Here is a 23,610-nt window from a genome sequence, read left to right on the forward strand (position 1 = left end):
GCCACCTTATGAACAGCATTAAAGTATTAACAGCATTAAAGTCCCAAATAAAGTTGACTCAAACACCATTGGGCAATTGTATGCTACTGATGCAATGTCTCGTTCCTTTCATCTTAGAACTTAGGGAACCAAGGTTATATCCTTAACTTGAGATGTTTCCTTACTCCGAAAGAAACATTTTAGCCATCATTAATATATTCCATACCTGACAATGCCAAGGTGAAAGAAAATGTTGTCCCATGGCCCAATCACTGAAAAATAAAAAAGCATACATATATTACAATGCATGGATAATACAGGGTAATACTTGAAAGAAAACATTTCAAAAAGCAGATGAATATGGAAGCCCTAAGCCATTATGTATAATGCATTATAAAAGTAGTTTTAATGCATTAATTATGCCTTGTAATGCACCTTATAATGCATTGTATAATCTCATGATTAATTGTAAACCACAGTTACTACATTACAACACTTGCCAATTAATTGTTACACTATGCATTTTAAATTCAGTTATAATTATTTACAACAAGATATAATGTATTACAACACACATTATGAATAATTACAATGCATTATACCGTTTAGTAACCCTCTATAATTAATTATACATGAAGGCTTTAAGTAAAGTGTTACTGTTAAGGGTTGCACTTGCAGTTGGAGGCATTAAGTGACCAAGGTGACAGGGAATTCCAGTTGGAGGTGTATTTATTGCGCAGACAGTGCATAATCCCACAGAGAGAAAAAAAGAAGAAAAAAAAAAAACACAAAATAAGGGGTAAAAAATTTAATAAATGACGTAATAAAGAAAAAAATATATATTTACTAGTTTCTTTGTTGGAAAACAATCACAACAGCAGTTGCTATCAGTAGTAATGTTATGATACTGAGGTTTCGATGCTTGTTTCAAGAATGTCAGGTACTTTCAGGTACTTCCAGATGAAGCTCTGTATCAAGGCTTGTATCATTTTAGCGAAATGATGTCACTAGTGACGTTCAAAGCCTTATTTGATTGCAGTGCTTCGAGAAAGGGTTCACTTTTGGCAGAATCGAGCCTAAAGAATGTAGAAAAATTTTAAACTTGCACTCCACTGCCCTCTGTCCAGTCCACATAATCACTTTCACCCTCTTTTATCCAGTCTAAATAACTCCATAATTTACTAATCATAAGTTACAAAAATATGAAACAACAGTGAGCATAAAAACGTCAAATAATTTATTTATTTATTTTTATTATTATTTTGCAGTTAATTATTATTATTTATGTTAATTTATCCAGCCTTTTTTAACCATGTAGCGCACATTTTAGACCAACCAGCAGGCGTCCCTAGTGTGCATTCAAAGCTTCGAGAAATGAATCACTTTTCAACACATCTGGCTGAAAGCTTCATGGAGCTTCATCTCACCACCACTAGCTATCAGCTTCAGAATAGTCTGAGGAACAAACACTCCTGCCACACACTATCTCCTCAAGCACACGCCTGTACTAGCTCTGGCAGCCATTTTGTGGTCTAGGCCCAGCTCCTGGAAGGTACCATTCTGCAGGTAAGGTCACTGGTTTACAAATTCACCTTTTATCATATTATTCATACATATAAACACTAAAACAAATAAACACAATAAACATTACAGATTTGGTCAACTGGTGTATCATAACTGGTAAGCTGTATTTGTTATCATGTATAAACTTAATCCTAAACAGTGTTGGGTAAGTTACTCTAAAAAAGTTATTAATTACTAGTTAGTAATTACATTACTGTACAAATTAATCTCTCCATAAAATTATTTAATTACATATTACTAATTACTTTCTAAATCCTCGACAGGTTAATGGAACAAGGACAGACATGAAACGGTTCTTTTAATTCTTTAAAAGAACTAAATTATTCTGGTCGCACTTTACATTAGGGTCCAATTGTCACTATTAACTAACTATTAACTATGACATTTGTCTCAATATACTCCTAATTATTGTTTATTAATACTTAGTAAAGTAGTTGTTAAATTTAAGTAGGCTACTGGTAGGAATTGGGTAGGATTAAGGATTTAGAATAAGGTCTTGCAGAATAAGACATTAATATTTGCTTTTTAAGTAATAATAAACAGCCAATTTCCCAGTAATATTCATGCTAGTAACCGACCAGTTAATAGTGAGAATTGGACACTAAAGTGTTACCAATATTCTTAATAGTATTTAAAGTGAGAAGGGTATAAAAAGCATGCATTTTAAGGTTAGACTTTAAATTTAGCTGTTAAATGCACTATTGTATTGTGTATAAATGTTCTACAGTATTAAGTTCAATTACAGAAGTAGTAACTGTAATTAAATACAGAAAAAAATAAGAGTAATCCCTTAGTTTACTTTTTCAAGGGGAAAGTAATTAAATTACAATAATTAGTAACTTAGTAATTAGTTACACCCAACACCTAAATAAATATTTGAATAAAAAATGTGTATTGTGGTTATTTTTATGATAAAAGAACGAATGCACAATGCTAGAGGCTAATGCTATACAGCTGCACACTGACACACACAAACAGATTATACATGTACAAACTTCACATAGCAAACAAAACATATATATATATTCTCACATATATTGAACACATAATACACAATACATCCAAGCACTCATAGGCGGGGCCTAAAATTAACATTCACTAAGTGCCAAATGCGAGTAAAAATCGGCGTTGGCGAGTAAATTTAACAGTGTCAGTCGCCAGTTGGCGGGTAAAACTTTTCCGAAATATAACAATGCAATATAGTGAGAACAACCGCCCGGTTTAAAAGAGATTCACTGTTTCTGACGTAAGCGAATAAAATAATCTTTTCCCAAGAAAAGCTCATCGTGATTGGTTAGCTGTTCTGTCATAAGCGACAAGAGCGAATCAAATAATAGGATACAAATGGGCTGATAAGGTCAGAGCAGTGTGATGGCCAACTTGTCCCTAGACACGGTTCTAATAACTTTTACCTGAGAAGATATTGATGCTTCATTTCGGAAGATTAACATCTCCCTTCTTTATTCTTCATAACTCAAGAATGTGGCGACACATATGGGGTTACGTCAGCTAAACGGTGCAGTGAAGTAGGCTACGTTCGTCTGTACCATGGTCTGTACACATACACGAGCCACTTTAGACAGCGCACCAGTAGCGCTTCAACAGACGAAAACACACTCAATTGTGTCAAAATACGCGGTTTTGGCCAGTTACCTCGTAAACGTAGTCTTAAATGAGTTATAAAGTCTTAAATGACTGCAAAGAGTTTGGAGAAAATAGGATGTGTGTCAGATCCGAGTCATTTGCATCAGGTTTTAAAGAGACAGTGCTACTTTTAAAGTAAAACCCGCTAAAGTCTGTCATTTATGGAAGCCCGTTTCCGCCACTGAATAAAAAAGTAAAAAGGTAATTGCGACTTTTTATCTCACAATTTTGACACTTTTTTTCTCATAATTGCATTTTACAAACTCGCAGTTCTGACTTAAAAAGTCAGAATTATGCGATATAAACTCTCCGAGAAGTCAGAACTGCAAGTTTTTATCTCGCAATTGCGACTTTATAAATTTTAATTCTGACTTTATATCTCGCAATTCTGACTTTATAACTCGCAATTGCGAGTTTATATCTCACAATTCTGTGAAAAAAAGTCAGAATTGTGAGATAAAAAGTCAGAATTGTGAGATATAAACTCACAATTGCGAGTTATAAAGTCAGAATTACAATTTATAAAGTCGCAATTGCGAGATAAAAACTTGCAGTTCTGACTTTATTTCTCGGAATTGCAATAACCTTTTTTTTATTTTTTATTCAGTGGCAGAAACCGGCTTCCATAGTCATTGATGTAAATCAAGGAACAAAAGAAAAAGAGAAATCACTCGACTGCTCTAGTCGCTGATTAATAAAGATTAATCTGTATAGTTTATGCATATGCAATTTATAGTTTATGTGAAGATTGTTTTAAAATCACTTAATATTTCAGAGCCTATTAAATCTTTAAAAAATAATGTCTTTCAGTTATACTGTAATGTAATGAATGGCTATAATTAATAGGGAAAATTGAGGGAAAATACATTTAATACAGACACTACTGTAGTAGCAGTATTGGTATCAATACTTCACATTGATACCTAATAATCCCCATCCACTGATTTGGCTCTGTCTCTCTCCTCTCCACCTGTAGCTGGTATGTGGTGAGCGTACTGGCGCCGTTGTACTTTGGCTGCCGTCGCATCCTCCAAGTGGATGCTGCACACTGGTGGTGGTTGAGGAGAGACCCCCCACATGATTGTAAAGCGCTTTGGGTGTACAGCAATGCACAATAAAGCGCTATATATGCATCAGTCATTCATTCATTAATGATAGGCTACTTAGTAAAAAGATGCCATTATTTATTTATTTAGTCATTTAGCATACGCTTTTATCCAAAGCGACTTACAAATGAGAACAACAGAAGCAATCAATTGTAGTATTAAAACAACTAAAACAGATCCAAAACTAAAAGCTAAAACATCATAATTACTATCTATATACACACACACACACACATACATATACATATATATATATATATATATACATATATATATATATGACAAATGCATACAACAGAATATCAAAACTTAACATTTAAATGAAAACAAAAAAATAAAGCTAAAAACAATTCAAAATATTAAAGAACAAAAGGTGTAAGAGTATAATAATGATTGTAACATAGCACTAAGCCAAACACCGAAAAAACAACTACATATGTGCATGTACAACCACACACATACATATACTACATATACAGTCATGGCCAAAAATATCGGCACCCTTGGTAAATATGATCAAAGAAGGCTGTGAAAATTAATCTGCATTGTTAATCATTTTCACAACACATTCACAAAAATCTAACCTTTCATTGGATAATAAGAATTTAAAATGAGGGAAAATATAATTATGAAATAAATGTTTTTCTGTAATACACATTGGCCACAATTAACGGCACCCTTTTATTCAATACTTTTTGAAACCTCCATTTGCCAGTTTAATAAATTTTCTCCTATAATACCTGATGAGGTTAGAGAACACCTGACAAGAGATCAGAGACCATTCCTTCATCCAGAATCACTCCAGACCCTTTAGATTCCCAGCTCCATGTTGGTGCTTCTTCTCTTCAGTTCACCTCACTCATTTTCTACAGGGTTCAGGTCAGAGGACTGGAATGGCCATAGCAGAAGCTTGGTTTTGTGCTAAGTGACCAATTTTTGTGTTGTTTTTGAGGTTTGTGTTTGGATTATTGTGGAAGATCCAAAAATGGCCCATTATAAGATTTCTAACAGAGTCAGTCACTTATTGATTTTTTTATCTGTTGTTATTTGATAGAATCCATGATACCATGTGTCTGAACAAGATGTCCAGGACCTCCAGCAGAAACACAGGCCCACAACATCAAAAATGCAGCAGTGTATTTCATTGTACACATGGGGTACTTTTTATCCCTGTGTTCACCAAACCCATCTTGAGTGTTTGCTGCTAAAAAGCTAATTTTTTAATCTGACCATAGAAGCCAGTCCCATTTGAAGTTCCAGTCGTGTCTGATAACTGAATAGCTGGAGTTTGTTTTTGGATGAGCTAGGAGAATTTTTCTTGAAATCCTCCCAAACAACATGTGGTGATGTAGGTGCTGTTTGACTATTTTTTTTTTAAGGTTTTCTGACCCCGAGACTCAACTATTTTCTGCAATTCTCCAGCTGTGGTCCTTGGAGAGTCTTTCGCCACTCAAACTCTCATTCTCACCGTGGATTTAGGACGATATAGACACACGTCCTCTTCCAGGCAGTTTTGTAACATTTTATGTTGATTGGAAATTCTTAATTATTGCCCTGATGGTGGAAATGGGAATTTTCACTACTCTAGCTCTTTTCTTAAAGCTACTTCACTAATTTGTGAAGCTCAATTATCTTTTGCTGCACATCAGAAATATATTCTTTGTTTTTTGTCATTGTGATGGATGATTACGGGATTTTGGGCTTTGTTTTCCCTCCTATTTATATTTCTGTGAAACAGGAAGCCATGGCTGGATAATTTCATGTTCATAATCACCCTAGAGTGCTCAAAATTGTGAATATGAATGGGAATATACTTCAGATATATTTTACGTGTATTTGAGAAAAACATTTATTTCATAATGATACCCCCCCCCCCCCCCCCCATTTTAAATCCTTATTATCCAATGAAAGGTTAGATTTTTGTGATTTTTTTTTTTTATAAAAGATCAAAAGGATCAACAAAGCAGATTCATTTCCACAGCCTTCTTTGATCATATTTAACAAGGGTGCTGATATTTTTGGCCATGACTGCATATACACATTTCTAAATTCAAAATTATTTCATTTCCATGTAGTTTGTTGAAGTACTAAAATAACTCAAATTAAATAAAAAACTTAATATAAAACCTATGCAGACATAATAAAAAAAACTAATAAAATGACAAACATTACTCCAACTTTAACTAAAATTAAAATTTTCACAAAAATCAAACTATATTAGTTTATCAGTAATCCTCAAAAATAACACTGAGCCGAACACACATGCTAAAAAACAACAACAACTTACTTACACATAGTAAGACATGGTTAAAAAAGTAAAACAGAAGTGAAACAAGTAGTAGGAAAGAGGAGAAATAAAAAGAGATACGTATATCCTTTGCCGGTGTCCCTGCCTAGGGGAGTCGCACGGTAGAGTCGATGGTCTTTACACTCTTTACACTGCCACGGTAAACTAAGCTTTTTTTATACCCGTCTAACAAAATACTAATTGAATTCAGTTGGACACACTTTCTTTGTTATCACAACAACTGGCCAAGCAAGCGCACAACACTGACAAGGTAAGTGATACAGTACGAGACCAAATGCGATTTCAGCATGTCTCCACACAGTAAACAAAACAAGTGTTTCCTAGCAACGACAACTGTGTTAAACACTAATGAGCTCACTTACGAGCTGCTTTTAACTTCCGCTGATAAGACTGCTTCTCTCAAAGAGTATGGAATGCCAAAGCTGCCGTAATTAGAAATAAATAAATAAATGTAAAAAAGTAAATATAAACAAGTAAATATATAAATAAATGTACAAAGAAAAGTAAAAAAGCAAAAATAATTTATAATTTTATTTCCATATTTATGTATTTTTTCTTTTATTTATACATTTATTTATTTCCACTTTTATTTTCGCATTTATGCATTTATTTACATATTTATTTCTTTATGTATTTCCACATTTATTTATTTATACATTTATTTATTTATACATTTCTTTGTCCGTAGGGTAATGAGGAGGGCGTGTTTTACCTCAGGAATAGCAATCGAACCAGAGTAGTCGAGGGGTAAGCTTTGAGGCCAAAGTGACACCTTGTGGTGCCCAAACGAAGTACAAGAATTGTAGCCTACATGACATGCCTGTTGATAGTGTGGGATGAATGACTTAGATGGGCAATATGGCCAAAATCTTATATCACGGGTTATTATATCCATTTCACGTGGGGGGTTGTTTTAGCAGGGAAGCGTGCAATCTGTGATCTCATGCATTTGCTGAAGCTCGTGAAAGCGTGCAATCGCATTCTTATGCGCTCGGTTTTTTTAGGTTTCACTTTCAACACACAACGCATGTTTCAAAGATTCGGGATAGAAGGAGGCATCAGTTACTGTAGAAGATCTGTCGCCTCGCAGCACTTCCCATGTGGACAGTCATCGCATCAACTGATTATAATGGCTTCTCTTGATGCAGACATGGCATTAGATACGGATTAATCACATGTCTTAGGCATGTGAGTCATCAACTAGAAATATCTAGAATTAGATCAAACAAAAGGTGTCCATGGGAACGAAGCTAGTGAAACACACACGCCATGCATTGCAGCCTAAAACATGTTTAATATTTGCGACACCAACGTTTGTATGCGGCTATATAGTGGAGATGCGTCAAACATCACTCAGCATTCATTTTGTAATTTTGTCTAATATTTTTTTCTTTTGTTATTAATGTAAAATATTTTGTTATTGTCATGATTTATTATTTGTTTTTAATTTAACTCATACGTTAACACTGAAAATTAAATGGTTTGCTTTTTTTCTGCAGTCGAAGAAAGTATAGCCTAAATTATGTCAGTGATTTCTCACATTTTAAAGAATATCAAGAATTTTGTTCTTTTTTTCAATCTGCAGTCTATTAAAAAGGTTAAGAAAATATAAGTAGCCTATAGATCTAGACTACAGGCTAATTCCATTCGTAACTTTTAAGTTCTTAAAATTTGTTATGAAGAATTTTAAATTAACTTCATAACAAATAGGCTAGGCTAATGAATTTTCGTCAAAAGGAATATACGAACATAACGAATACCCTAGATATTCTTCAAAATGAAAATTTCATTAAAAAATAAAAACAAATTGTTTAATAAATGTCACAGCAATGTGTCTTAAATATATTTTGCATTAAGTCTGATGCTTCTCTTTCTTTTTGAATTATTGCTTGAGAAGACATTTCATTATGTAGGCTAGGTTATTTTCAAATGCCTAGACCTATGTTTAATTCCCTTAATTATAACATTTCTAGCAATATTTTTAAATATTTAGTCAAGCAGTAATATATTATCTCATGCATGTCTAAAATCAGGGATTAAAAATGAATTGGTTATATTTGTTATATTTGTGATTTATTACTTTTTTAACGAAAATTTCATTTTGATGAATGGCTAGGGTATTCGTTATGTTCGTATATTCATTATGACGAAAATTCATTAGCCTAGCCTGTTTGTTATTTACATTTACATTTAGTCATTTAGTCATTTAGCAGATGCTTTTATCCAAAGCAACTTACAAATGAGGACATTAGAAGCAATCAAACCCAACAAAAGAGCAACAACATGCAAGTGCTATTATAAGTCTTGGTTAGCCTACCGCAGTACACATAGAAGGCTTTTTTTTTTTAAAGAAAACGAGTAGATAGAATAAAGAAAAAAGAAACCTAGTGTTTTTTTGTTTGTTTTGTTTTTGTTTGTTTTTTTTATAAGAAACAAGTAGATAGCATAGAAAGAAAAGAAAGCTAGTGCTAGTTTTACAAGAAAAGCAAGCAGTTAGAGAATACATATGCAAAATATGCAGCACCTAGTGATGTCATGTATACAGAAAAAGAGAAGTGGTCCAAGAACTGAGCCCTGAGGCACCCCAGTAGCTAAATGTTGTGACTTGGATACCTCACCTCTCCAAGATACCTTGAAGGACCTATCCGAGATGTCAAACCCAAACCACTGGAGTATGGTTCCTGAGATGCCCTTTCTCAATAGGGTTGACAGGAGGATCTGGTGGTTGACCGTATCAAAAGCAGCAGACAGATCCAGCAAGATAAGTAATGAAGACTTGGAAGCCGCTCTTGCAAGTCTTAGGGCTTCAACAACTGAGAGCAAGGCAGTTTCGGTCGAATGTCCACTTCTGAAGCCAGATTGGTTACTGTCCATGGGGTTGTTCTGTATGAGAAAGGCAGAGACTTGGCTGAACACTACTTGTTCAAGTGTTTTTGCAATGAAAGGTAGAAGGGAAACCGGTCTATAGTTCATTAAAAGAGTTGGGTTAAAGGTGGGTTTTTTAAGAAGTGGGGTTATACGAGCCTGTTTAAATGCTAAGCGAAAAAATCCAGTGTGAAGGGATGTGTTAATGATGTGAGTGAGTGCAGGTACAACTGCAGAAGAAATTACTTGAAGGAGATGAGATGGAATAGGACAAGTAGTAAGATGACTGGAAAGGATTAGTTTAGAGACTTCTGCCTCAGAGAATGGAGAGAAGGATGTGAATGAGTGTATGTTTGCTGGTAAGATGTGTTTGACAGATTGTGGTGTGGAACATTTTGCAGTGAGGTTTGTAATTTTATTAATGAAGAATGTGGCAAAGTCGTCAGCTGTTAGAGTTGATGAAGAAAGGGGAGGAGGAGGACAAACGAGGGAGGAAAATGTTTTAAAGAGCATGCTAAAGTTAGGCGAATTGTTCATTTTGTCATCATAGTATGTCCTTTTAGCAGTAGAGACATTAGCAGAGAAGTCAGAGTGGAGTGATCGATATAAATTAAGGTCAGTAGGATTTTGTGATTTGCGCCATACCCTTTCTGCAGCTCTGAGCTTAGAACGTTGTTTGTGGAGCCAAGAGTTTTGATAGCCAAGAGTAGAAGGTGTGGGACGGGTTGGCCTGGAAGATGGGTGCTGGGTGGTGGTGGCGCAGTGGATAAGACACATGCCTTTGGTGTGAGAGACCCGGGTTCGAATCCACTGTGAGACACCAATGTGTCCCTGAGCAAGACACTTAACCCCTAGTTGCTCCAGAAGCGTGCGACCTCTGACATATAAAGCAATTGTAAGTCGCTTTGGATAAAAGCGTCAGCTAAATGAATAAATGTAAATGTAAAGATAAGGGGCAAAAAGTATCTAAAGACGTCAGAGTGGAACAGAATCAGTAGCACTGTTAGCATCAAGAGACGATAACTGTTTAGGGGGAGGAAGCGAAGATGAAATCATAGCAGATAGCCAGGAGTGAGCGCAAGTTACGTCGAAAAGTGACATGTGGACAGGTATGTGATGTGTCAGGAATCATGTTGAGGATAAGTGTGAGGAGGAAGTGATCCGAGGTGTGCAGTGGCGTAACCAGCACATGATCAGTGGAGCAGTGTCGTGTGTAAATAAGGTCCAGTTGGTTGCCTGATTTGTGAGTAGCCAGAGTTAACACTCTCTTGAGATCAAAAGAGGCAAGTAGAGTGTAGAAGTATGTAGCCTGAGGTTTATCTAGGTGGATGTTGAAGTCTCCAAGTATAACTAAGGGAGTATCATCCTCAGGAAAGGTTAAGAGCAACAAATCTAATTTTTCCACAAAGTTACCTAGTGGTCCTGGAGGATGATAAACAACTGTTAAACAAGTTAATTTAAAATTCTTCATAAATAAGAAATTAAAAGTTAAGAATGGAATTAGCCTGTAGTCTAGATCTATAGGCTAATTATATTTTCTTAACCTTTATTAGACTGCACATCGAGAAAAAAATGAAGAATTCTTGATAATTCCATTTTATTCCATCCTAGTTCATCTTATTCCATCCTACAGGCAGAAACTTAAGTCTGCAAAGCCTGTATTAAGATCTGTTAAAAGATGGACTAACGAAACAGAGCGGGATTTACAAGCCTGTTTCGACCTGACTGATTGGACTGTTTTTGAAGCTGCGGCAAATGATCTGGACGAGCTCACAGAGACTGTAACATCTTATATCAGTTTCTGTGAGGACATGTGCATTCCTACCAGGACTCATCTATTCTACAACAATGACAAACCATGGTTCACTGCCAAACTCAGACAGCTCCGTCAGGCCAAAGAAGATGCTCACAGAAAGGGGGATAAAGTCTTGTACAAACAGGCCAAATACACACTGGAAAAGGAGATCAGAGTGGCAAAGAGGAATTATTCTGACAAGCTCAGGAACAAATTCTCTTCCAGTGATCCGGCTTCAGTGTGGCTAGGATTAAAGGACATCACCAGCTACAAAACACCACCCCCCAGCACTCTGGAGAATCAACCCCTGGCAGACGACTTAAACGAGTTCTTTTGTCGTTTTGAACGATCACCCCACACCCGCCCAGAACACCCCTCCACACAACCATTCACACCTCCAGCAACCCCTCTCTCCCCCACACCTACAATTCAAATCAGTGAAGACGATGTGTGCCAGGTCTTCAGGAAGAACAAAAGAAGGAAAGCACCTGGTCCAGATGGTGTGTCACCAGCCTGCCTAAAAATCTGTGCTGAGCAGCTGGCCCCCATCTTCACACAGATCTTCAATAGATCACTGGAGCTGTGTGAAGTCCCCTCATGCTTCAAACGCTCCACCATCATCCCCGTCCCAAAGAAACACAAAATTACTGGACTTAATGACTACAGACCTGTGGCACTAACGTCTGTAGCCATGAAATCATTCGAAAGACTGGTTCTGGCTCATCTGAAGGACATCACTGGACCCTTACTGGACCCCCTGCAGTTTGCCTACAGAGCAAACAGGTCTGTGGATGATGCAGTCAACATGGGACTGCACTTCATCCTGCAGCATCTGGACAGACCAGGGACTTATGTGAGGATCCTGTTTGTGGACTTCAGCTCTGCTTTTAACACCATTATCCCGGAAACCCTTCAAAATAAACTAACTCAGCTCTCCGTCCCCACCTCCGTCTGCCAGTGGATCAACAGCTTCCTGACAGACAGACAGCAGTTAGTAAAGCTTGGCAAATTCACATCCAGCACTCGAACCATCAGCACTGGAGCTCCTCAGGGCTGCGTACTCTCCCCACTGCTCTTCTCCCTCTACACCAACGACTGCACATCTAAAGACCCCTCTGTCAAGCTCCTGAAGTTCGCAGACGACACCACACTGATCGGCCTCATCCAGGACGGTGACGAGTCTGCTTACAGACAGGAGGTTAAGGAGCTGGCTGTCTGGTGCAGTCTCAAAAACTTGGAGCTTAACACGCTCAAAACGGTGGAGATGATCGTGGACTTCAGGAGAAACCCCCCTGCTCTCCCCCCACTCACCATCATGAACAACACCGTGACTGCAGTGGAGTCATTCAGATTCCTGGGCACCACCATCTCTCAGGACCTGAAGTGGGATATTCACATTGACTCCATTGTCAGGAAGGCCCAGCAGAGGTTGTACTTTCTTCGCCAGCTGAGGAAGTTCAACCTGCCACAGGACTTACTGAAACAGTTCTACTCTGCCATCATTGAATCCATCCTCTGCACCTCAATAACTGTCTGGTTCAGCTCAGCTACCAAATCTGACCTCAGAAGACTACGGAGGGTAGTCCGGACTGCTGAGTGAATCATTGGTACAACCCTCCCCACTCTCCAAGAACTGTACTTATCCAGAGTGAGCAAAAAGGCTGGTAAAATCACTCTGGACCCCTCACATCCAGCACACAACCTCTTTGAACTTTTACCATCTGGTCGACGCTACAGAGCTCTGAGCACCAGAACGACTAGACACAGGAACAGTTTCTTCCCTCAGTCAATACATCTCATGAACACTCAATAAATAAACGTAGAACACACAACTAATACATTATCCATTCACTACACTCACTTATTTTATTTTCTCATTTCTAATTTGCACATACTTGACCTGTACATACATAGTCGCCTATATTATATATTGTGTATTTTTTTTTTTTTTTTTTGCTGCTTTGTACATTGGTCATTGGCTATTTCCTGTTATTTCGTTTCATTACCTGTGTCCTGTGCTGTTACTGTCCTTCTGTTGCACTGTGGAGCTCCTGTCACTACAACAAATTCCTTGTATGTGTAAACATACTTGGCCAATAAAGCTCATTCTGATTCTGATTCTGATTCTGATAATCTTTCAAATGTGATAAATCACTGACATAATTTAGGCTATACTTTCTCCGACTGCAGAAAAAACGAAACCATTTAATTTGCAGTGTTAACTTATGAATTAAATAAAAAGCAAGTAATACAATAAGAATAAAAGAAAAAATATTAGACAAAATTACAAAATGAATGCTGAGTGATGTTTGACGCATCTCCACTACATAGTACAATCATTGGTGTCGCAAATATTAAACATGTTTTAGGCTGCAATGCATGGCGTGTGTGTTTCACTAGCTTCGTTCCCATGGACACCTTTTGTTTGATCTAATTCTGGATATTTCCTGTTGATGACTCTGCCTAAGACGTGTGATTAATCCGTATCTAAAGCCATGTCTGCATCAAGAGAAGCCATTATAATCAGTAGATGCGGTGACTGTCCACACGGGCAGTGGCGCGAGGCGACAAATCTTCTACAGTAACTGATGCCTCCTATCCCAAATCTTTGAAACATGCGTTGTATTTGTTGAAAGTGAAACCAAAAAAAAACAGCGCACATAAGAATGCGATTGCACGCTTTCACGAGCTTCAGCAAATGCACACGATCACTAATTGCACGCTTCCCAGCCAAAACAACCCCCCACGTGAAATGGAAATAATAACCCGTAAAAAGATTTTGGCCATATTGCCAATCTAAGTCATTCATCCCACACTATCAACAGGCGCGTCATGTAGGCTACACTTCTTGTACTTCGTTTGGGCACCACAAGGTGTCACTGTGGCCTCAAAGCTTACCCCTCGACTACTCTGGCTCCATTACTATTCCTGAGGTAAAACACGCCCTCCTCATTACCCGACGGATGAAGAAATGTAGAAATAAATAAATGTGGAAATAAATAAATAAATAAAAGAAAACAAGGTGGAAAAAAAAAACATAAAATAAAATTATAAATAATTATTTATTTTTGCTTTTTTTTACTTTTCTTTGTACATTTATTTATATATTTAATTATTTATATTAGATTTTTTAAATTTCTTTGTACATTTATTTATTTATTTATTTCTAATTACGGCAGCTTTGGCATTCCATAAAAGAGTAGTTCTTTACACTGTCTTCTGCTGGCGCTTGAACACACTTTCCTTTTTATCACAACAACTAGCCAAGCAAGCGCATGACACTGACAAGGTACGTGATACAGTACGAGACCAAAGGCGATTTCAGCACGTCTCCACACAGAAAAAACATATTTAAAACATATTTAAAATATACTTGCAAAAAGAGGTTTCATGGCCGGTAAAAAAATTTTATGATATAAATGAAATAACATGAATTAGGGGTGTACGAAATTGACAAAAAAAATGATATCTTGATATTTTCTGGGATTTTATCGATAACAATAATTAGACGATATTTTGCTGAGTGTGTTATTGTGCTGGTGTCTTAAAGATTACCACGGACAGCTGACTCCTGAATTTTTTTCATATTCTTCATATTCTGTGTGGTCAGTTCACATCAGTGATAGAAATGAATCTTTTCCAATAAGTTTTATGGGCATTTTTACCTTTAAGCCATTTTTCTAAAAGTGTGCATCATCTTTTGAGTCAAATTCTTGCATTTGGGGTATTACCAAGCAAATGAAATCAGTATCAACAAAATGTATCTTTGCAATGCATCTGAAGTGGCACACTCTTTAATGCAGCTCAGAGGGACATAGAATGCTAACCTGCAGTTACAAATGCATAAATAATGTTTTGATATTTGAAAGATAAAACACTGAAAACTGATGTTTGAAATTATTTAAAAAAATTAAGATACTTTAAATGTGAAATTAAAACCACCAGCAGGTGGCAGCGAGTCACTGTTAATACGTGAGTCAATAGGTGCGTTCGACTTCATGCAGCACTTAGCAGACCGATCGGCGGCTGACTTGAAGCAGTGCATGCCGGTTAGAAATTTAGTCCGACTTGAACAGGCACCGACCACACGTCACTGTCACGTGTGGCATCAAAGTACCGTGATAGCGTTTCGAGAGCAGCCGGCTGACTCAGCCGGCGCAATTTCTCCAGAGCGACTGCGGGAGCGCTGATGACGACACAGCTGTTTCACGATTGGCCAAATTCACCACATGACAACATTGACGTGTATTTCGGGTTTATTCTGACAACTTCAGTCCCACTAATGCTCATATACGTACTTTCTAAAAATACAAATAAATTAACTTTTCATGTCATCTTCATCTCGTAAATCATGTTTATTAAAAGATTACAATTATTTGTACTGCAATCACTTTTTTGTTAATTCGTTTATATAGGTTTTGTGCATAGGTTTATTTTGGACCTTTTTCATACAGACCCTTTACAGTATTAAGCTGCATAACCTATTTAGATAATCATTTTTTTATGGAATAAATCAAATGTCAATCTTACAGACTTTTAATATAATGTGGTCATCATAGATTCTGATTGATACTAATTGTCTAGTTGCTGGTTCATCCATCTTCACTTGCATGTGATTACTGCCAACAACTCTGGCTGGATGTCAACTTAATACAACATTCAGATCACTTTCATAAGCTGGTATAAATCATAATAGAAAGGCAAATAAATTGAGCTTATCCGTAGGCCTGTTCATGGTGTTCACGTATGAATGTTCATGGTGTTTTGTCTTACTAAAATGTGCTTACCTAACTGGAGAAATAGTAAAATAAGTAAACAAATATGTAACATCCTAATTCTTTTATCTGTAATGAAAATCACATTTAGTACATACAATTATTATCTTCATAGATTATTTTTATTAAGTTGCAGTAGCAAAAACACACATAATGAATCATACTGCACAAGTCAAATTTTCAATATGTTCTGTTTATTTACTTAAAACTTGTTTCTGTCGTGATGACACCCTTTCAAAATATTACATACATCTTAAAGGTTTATTAAAACATAAACCAACATAGTAATAAAAAAAGAATCACTTCTAATGAAAATTGTTAAGTGTAATTGCATTGATTGGTTAGTATTAGAAATAACGAGTCACACTGGTGTTGGGTATGGTCCCATGTCCCTTTGGATATATAAAAACAATACTTATTACATTGAACCTTTACTCACTTTCGTTGCTCATTGCGCTCAATTTCATACAACAATAACGGCATTTCTATAGCTTCCAGTTCGTCTGCAATAAAGCAAGCAAACGCCACGTGATCTGCCATGACTGAGGTAGATGCAGCAAACTACGAGAGCCCCGAAGTGTCCGACTTGACGACTCCGTTTTCAACTCCGCCCCTGACTGCAAGCGGCTACTCTCATTGACCACCGTCTGTAGCCGTGCTTCAAGTCGAACGCAACTATTGCAATTGAACTGAATCTCTTTAAAAGGTTGATTCATTCAGGAACGAATCACCGGCATGTTGCTCAGAGACGCAAAACAGTGCTGTGGCTGTGTTTAGAATTATTTTTGTTGTAGAAATAGAGCAAAAGCAGGAAATATGGTGTCTAAAACGTAAGTCTATTAATATTAACTTCTTGTTTATTGAACTGTTGCATAAAATCAAAATCACATCATGCTGACTTTTGAAGAAAAGACTGGCACTCTTCGTGTGATATTAACTATATTAAATGATATACCTTAAATATAGGCTATACATTTTCTGTCCCCATATCTTAAATTATGTGATCATTCTAAATGTATTTTAATAGACTGAATCGTGCAGTGAAACTCGTACACGCACTAGTTTAACCTCTGTTAACTGTTTCATTCTCTGCCAGCAGATGTCGCGTTTGGCTGAAATATAACGGTTTTCCGGTAAAGACAGAACACAAAGCAGCGCAGCACCAGACTTTTTTAATGAAATCATAGCCTTTTGAAGTTCAATCGTCACATTCAGCCATATCCCAATCCTGGACTTTATGTCTCCAAATTTAAAACCTCTTGAAATCATAATTAAGTCTTTCTTGTACAATGTAAGACTTTTTAAGGCCTTAAATTTGATACAACTAAATTTAAGACTTTTTAAGACCCCGCGGAAACCGTGTGATATGTCTGTATGAACAAAATGATAAACTTTGACTAAATGTGATTTCAAATGTTATAACAGTGATTTTATAATATCTAAGCATGAATCCATCAAACATATGAACAGTACTGTTTAAGTTAGTTCAGTGGTTCTCAAACCTCTCCATGAAGTACCCCCAGCACTGCACATTTTGTATGCCTCCCTATATGTTTTCTCGTTTGGCTCTCAGCGAAGGCGGTCGCATTTTTTTCTCTCCCTCCCTTCCCTATCCTTGCTTGCCTCTTCGTCTCGTGTCGTCTCACTTGAGAGACTCTTTCTGCACTGCACTCCAAATTGAAAAATATGGATTTGATCAACTGGTCTCTCAACAAAATTGACACCATCTTCTCGATGAGAAGCCTGGGATCGGGGAACCTGACTGCCCTGACGGAACGTTCACAGCTGGCTACACGATGGACGCAGGTCGTGTGTCTGGCAGCTCTTTCCGTGGAGGACATTGAAGACATCTACCTATTCGGAACCACGATAACGGGTTTTCTGCTGATTGGATTAGGCTTTGCTCTGTTATTTTTAGAATTCAGGAGACGGAACAGCTGTCCAAAGCCTCAAGGCTGCCCGTCATTAAGTAGTGGGCAGAGCGGTCAGCAATGTCTGAGACTATTAACCGCAATATGGATACCATCATGGAGAAGCTCACGGTTAAAGGAAAATTGATGATTTGGAGACCAGAAATGGACTAAGAGAGTAGCTGTGAAACTGGAATGCGGCTGCTCGCCCCAAGACCAAACAATCTTATCTTCTTTGGCTCTCCTAACCAGCGCAACCTCGGACAAGGTCGAAGCTGGAAAGTTTCCCCGGGAAGAGCACTGCAGTTAGACTCTCTTGCGTTCCTCCCCCCTTCCAGACACCTGCTGTTGTTGACTCGGTTGGGGTCCTGTTCAAGGCTGTCTCCATGGCAACCTGCTGTGTCGCTTTCACAATCTGCGGACTGAGGCAACTTGATTCGAATGCCAGCGTGCCAACTTCCCAGGCCACACATACATACACACACACATACAGATATGCACTCACCATCCCAAACCCCCATCCAACGCCTTCGCTGCTTTGTACCGCCATTGTGATAGGCGGGTCTGACCGGCGCCGGAAATGGCTGCAGGACCGGATGGCTGCTTGTCGGAGCACCCCCCAACCCCCATCCCCCGTTGCAAGTCGTGTGTCTCCCCTGTTACTATGTGCTTTTTGTTGCTGGGGTGTTTTTTCTGTTCTCACACTGTACTCTCATAAGAATATAGTCTGAGAATATTTTTTTTCTCCCCCCTCTCCTCATGTCAAGCTGTATCTTTTCTATAATACCTACATTTCACTGCTGGTTATACTCTGTATGATTATGTATGTGACAAATAAAAATTACTACTATATCTGATAAACCCACTTCAGGTCTTGCAGTCTCCACTAATGAGCTGATGAGTTGAATCAGGTGTGATAGATGAGGGAGAAATGCAAAATGTGCAGGGTTGGGGGTACTCCAGGACAGGTTTTAGAACCACTGAGTTAGTTGAATGAGCCCATTAGTGGTCTTCCGCTGCCATCTAGTGGTTATAAATTGCAATTTCTCATATAACACATTGTTTTTAACCTTTATAATTATTATACGTAGCGTTAGGGTTAGGTTGAACATTTGCATTTGCACAATAATAAATCGTCATTTTATAATATGTTCTTTACATAGTGTACCCAAAAGCCTATGAATCCCAAAAGAAATCCCACAAATTCTCAAATCTGTTTAAAATGATGCATAATTTCATTCTAAACAAGCATGCAAAATTTGAAGAGAGATTGGGCAAGAAATAACACTATAATAGTTGTAAAGGTTAAAAACACAGTGTTGTATTAGAAATTGCCACTAATGCGGAAGACCACTAATGGGCTCATTCAAATTATTCAGTTGTTCTCAAACCTGTCCTGGAGTACCCCCAGCCCTTCACATTTTGTTTGTCTCCCTCATCTATCACACCTGATTCAACTCATCAGCTCATTAGTGGAGACTGCAAAACCATAGTGGACTTTCTCGAGTGCACTCATTCAATCCCACAATGCACCACGAAAACGAGTGTACAACTGATGTACACTCAACCGCTAGAGATGACCCAGAATGCACTGTGAGAGTCGCGCGCCGAGTCAATTCCCGCGTCTCGCCAGAAGATGGCGCCCGCAGTTGAATCCTCCATTCATTGATTTTAAAAGCGCTCGTCCACAGCGTAATACAATTAATACAACATAGGTACAAAATGAATTGTAAACTGACTATTAGAGTTTATAAATAATTTCCGTGACAGAGTTCAAGATAAATCCATCAATCTTACTGTTGGAGATGCCCGTTTCAAATTATTATTTAACAGCAAGCAAACTATGCAAAAGCGGCAGTCCTTCCGGTGCACTCGGTGTCCGAATTCACTCACTCATTTTCATTCACTCCTTCAAGTGAACTGTATGAGTGGACTAATGTAGGGAATAGTGAATGAGGGTATAGGGGGCGATTTCGGATACAGACCTGGGGCGTATTACAGAAAGATCCTAACTTTAAAATCTTATCTTATCTGTTTGGTAACCATGGTAATTTCAGTTAGGTCCACATTTAGAACAAAAGCTATTACAGAACAGCATTTCATAAGTGCGTTATCTTATCTTAACTACAGATAGGAAAGGGGTATTACAGAAACCTCCTAACTTGACAAAAAAACCTTCTTAACTTTAGGACAACCCCACAGCTGTCCTAACTTCAAAATTATTTGAAAGCTAATGGAAAAAACGCTTACAACTGTGCTGTCCGACAATGGTATTACATTTATTAATAGTTGAAAATGAAGAACAAAGATGTTTAATGGTAGAAAGTCTCTTGGAGGACCCTGAAGATGTGTTATATTTTGATGTCAAAACACTTATAAGTAATTACAGACTTCCGCACAACATATTACAGTTAGCACAGGAACTGCAACCAGCATTATAGAGACCAACAAAAGTGTCACAGAGCATTACTGGTTGTAGTGCAAGTGACTAATGCCTTACGTTTTTTTTGCAAAAGGCGATTTTCAAAGTGAAGTAGCTTCTCATCAGCAGCTAGGGTAGTGTTGGGTGCTTGGTAACAGACCTGAGAGTGGATTGCCGAGCTTGATTATGCCATTTAAGATTTCCGAAATAGAGATAAGATACTACTTTGTAAGATAGGATAAGAATCCCAAATCAAGTTAAGATTTGCTTCTGTAATACGAATTTGCGAAAAATCCTAATTTAACATATCATATCTTAAGTTAAGACCTAAGATAAGAAACTTTCTGTAATACGCCCCCTGAAGTGTATCTGCAACAAAGTGAGCGTGTGTGTCTGTGTTAGCATGTTTGCTGTGTATTAAGTATTATTAAACCTTTCATTTCTCTGTATGTGTGTGTGTGTTTGTATGCTTACTGTTCATTAAGTATTTTTAAACCTTTAATTTCTGTGTATGTGTTTGTATGCTTACTGTTTGTTAAGTATTTTTAAACCTTTCATTCTCCCTGTGTGTGTGTTTATGTGACAGAGAGAGAGAAAGTTTTAATGAATTCTCCATTGTGAATGTGTTCTATTGTCAGCCCTGCATTTCACGTTGGCCTAGACCTTAACAGAATAAAAGTCATAAAGGCATTAAAGTGCTTAAACCTGCATGGAGCTCTCTTCTAATGAGCCAGAGATCTAAATCGGGTGTGTTCAATAAGCAAGGCAGCGCACAGCAGAAGGTCTCCAGTAATGGAGATGAGAATCATCATTTTATATCTACAACAACGTGTGTCTGTGTGTGTATTTGTTTGTTTGTGTGTGTGTATTAGCATGCTTACCGTGTACCAGTGTTGTTAAATCTTTCATTTCTGTCTGTGTGTGTATGTGACAGAGAGAGAGAAATACGGTGTTAATGATTTCTCCATTGTGGATGTGTTCTGGTGTCAGACCTGCATTTCACATTAGGCTACACCTTAACAGCATAGAAATCATAAAGGCCTTAAAGAGCTTGAACCCCGGTAAACGCTGCTTGCAGCTATATTTATTATTATTATTATTGTATATTTAAACGTCATTGTTCACTTAATCAGCACTAGCCAATATAGGCATATTTATTACAATTATTAAAATTAATTATTAAAATTGCTAAGACAGAACTGCTTGTGGTTTCAACAAACCATCACTTCATCACAATTTTACTATCCAGTTAGGGGTATCAACCATGCCTCCTTCAAAACTAGCCAGAAACTTGGAGTTGTGATTGATGATCAGCTGACTTTCTCAGACCACACTGCTAATACCACCCAGTCCTGCAGATTTGCTTTATACAATATCAGAATGATCAGGTCCTTTCTTTTGGAACATGCTACACAACTCCTTGTTCAAGCTCTTGTTCTGTCCAGGCTGGACTATTGCAATGCCCTCTTGGCAAGTCTTCCAGCCAGTTCTATCAAACCTCTACAATTAATCCAGAATGTGGCTTATTAGGCTTTAATGAGCCGAAAAGAACATGTGACACAATTTCATCAATTCATCAATTTGTTCATCAATTTGTCCATCAATTTGTCCATCAAAACGTTCATCAATTTGCACTGGCTACCAATAGCTGTTCGCATAAAATGCAAGGCATTGATCTTTGCCTACAAAAGCACTACTGGCTCTGCACCACTTTATCTAAATTCACTAATTCAGAATTATGTGCCCTCTAGAAGCTTGCATTCTGCAAGTGAATGGTACATTATTGTGCCATCCAAAAGAGGCACAAAATCATTTTCATGCACTTTTACAATAAATGTTCCCTCCTCGTGGAATGCTCTGCCCAACACAATCTGAGCAGCTGAGCCCCTTGCCATCGTCAAGAAAAGGCTCAAAACACATATTTTCCATCTTTTTTGACCCTCTAACTGTAGCACTCTCTATTCTGATTCTATTTTATCTATTTGTTTCATTTTATTTTTTATTTTTTTGTAAAGCTCTCTAACACTTGCACTCTCTATTTTTTCTACCTGCTTGTTTTCTTTTAAAAAGGCCTCTAAACACTAGCTTTCTCAATTCTCAAAATTCAAAAACAAATAAGATTAGCACATGAAAAATAGGCCAAAATGCTTGTATGAATTTATTATCCTGAGGCCACAAATAAAGTGTAAAAGTGCAAAGTGTGCAAAACATTTATGGGCTTAACCCTTCATCAGTGCCATGTTTCCAAGCATACACCTGCGCCCATTTAAAAGACTTTTGATTTTAAGACCATATGTATCGCAAGACATATATTATCACTGTGCCTGTAATGAACCATAAATATTGACATGATTATCACACTTAAATCTAAAAAAAGCCATGCAATATGAGAATAACCTTCACATAATTGAAGAAACTACAGTACATCACAATATCATAAATTATCTAATACCTCTTTATCAATGTATGAATCCACAAATGTAATAGAAAATATAAATCAGCATTTACAAAAAAAAAAAAAACAATTAAGAATCGATTCTTCATTCATTCCTAGAGGATGTTAAGTTTTAAAGTCAAAGATCAATTTAAACTCCCTCTGTAGAAGTCTCTGCTCTATCACCTATACGTGACTGTATTATGTGTTCAATAACTACAAAATGTAAATCCAAGATCGAGTGGGACATTTCATTAAAGTGACAAGCAACTGGAGATTTCTGATTGCGTTTATTTGTTCAATAATGTGTGTCATAATTTGTCTGTTAGTCTTGCCTACATATTTTTTCACATGGACAATAGAGATAGATAAGGAGAAATGGCTTATTAACTGGGAAACTGAGGTAGTGCTTTCCACCCTGCCAACCCATGAACCTTCCTCCTGCCTTTGAGCTGAGTGGGATCAACAACAACAGAGTCTCATTGTCACCAGTCACATCCAGCACAGAATCTTCATCATCTCTGATCTTGCGTTGTACAGAAAATTATTCATCATCTCCAGTCTTGTTCACCATGGATGATTCTTCATCACTACCAGCTCTGTCCATCACAGAACTGACTCATTCACTCAGTCTTCTAATCCTGTGCCTCTGCTAGCACCCTGCAGCCCCTCAGCTCCACCAATAGCTCTGCCATCCAGCCCTGATCCACCTTGGGGCTTTCAGTCCACAGCTCTGCCTTGGCTTGAGGAGTTCCAAACTCCACCTCATCCCTCGGAGCACCTAGTTT

General features: G+C 37.5%; 1 protein-coding gene across 1 annotated transcript in view; it reads right to left on the reverse strand.

Annotated features, from left to right (window-relative positions):
- Window positions 1-23,610, reverse strand: part of LOC306875608 (piezo-type mechanosensitive ion channel component 2) — a gene marked incomplete at both ends in the record, with an annotated part of 550,584 nt that overhangs the window by 475,857 nt on the left and 51,117 nt on the right. The window contains 1 exon segment of the mRNA XM_079426295.1: window positions 206-251. Coding sequence (XP_079282421.1) covers window positions 206-251 — 46 coding nt within the window.

The sequence above is a fragment of the Barbus barbus genome (assembly GCF_936440315.1).
Source record: "Barbus barbus genome assembly, chromosome: 10".
Taxonomy (NCBI): Eukaryota; Metazoa; Chordata; class Actinopteri; order Cypriniformes; family Cyprinidae; genus Barbus; species Barbus barbus.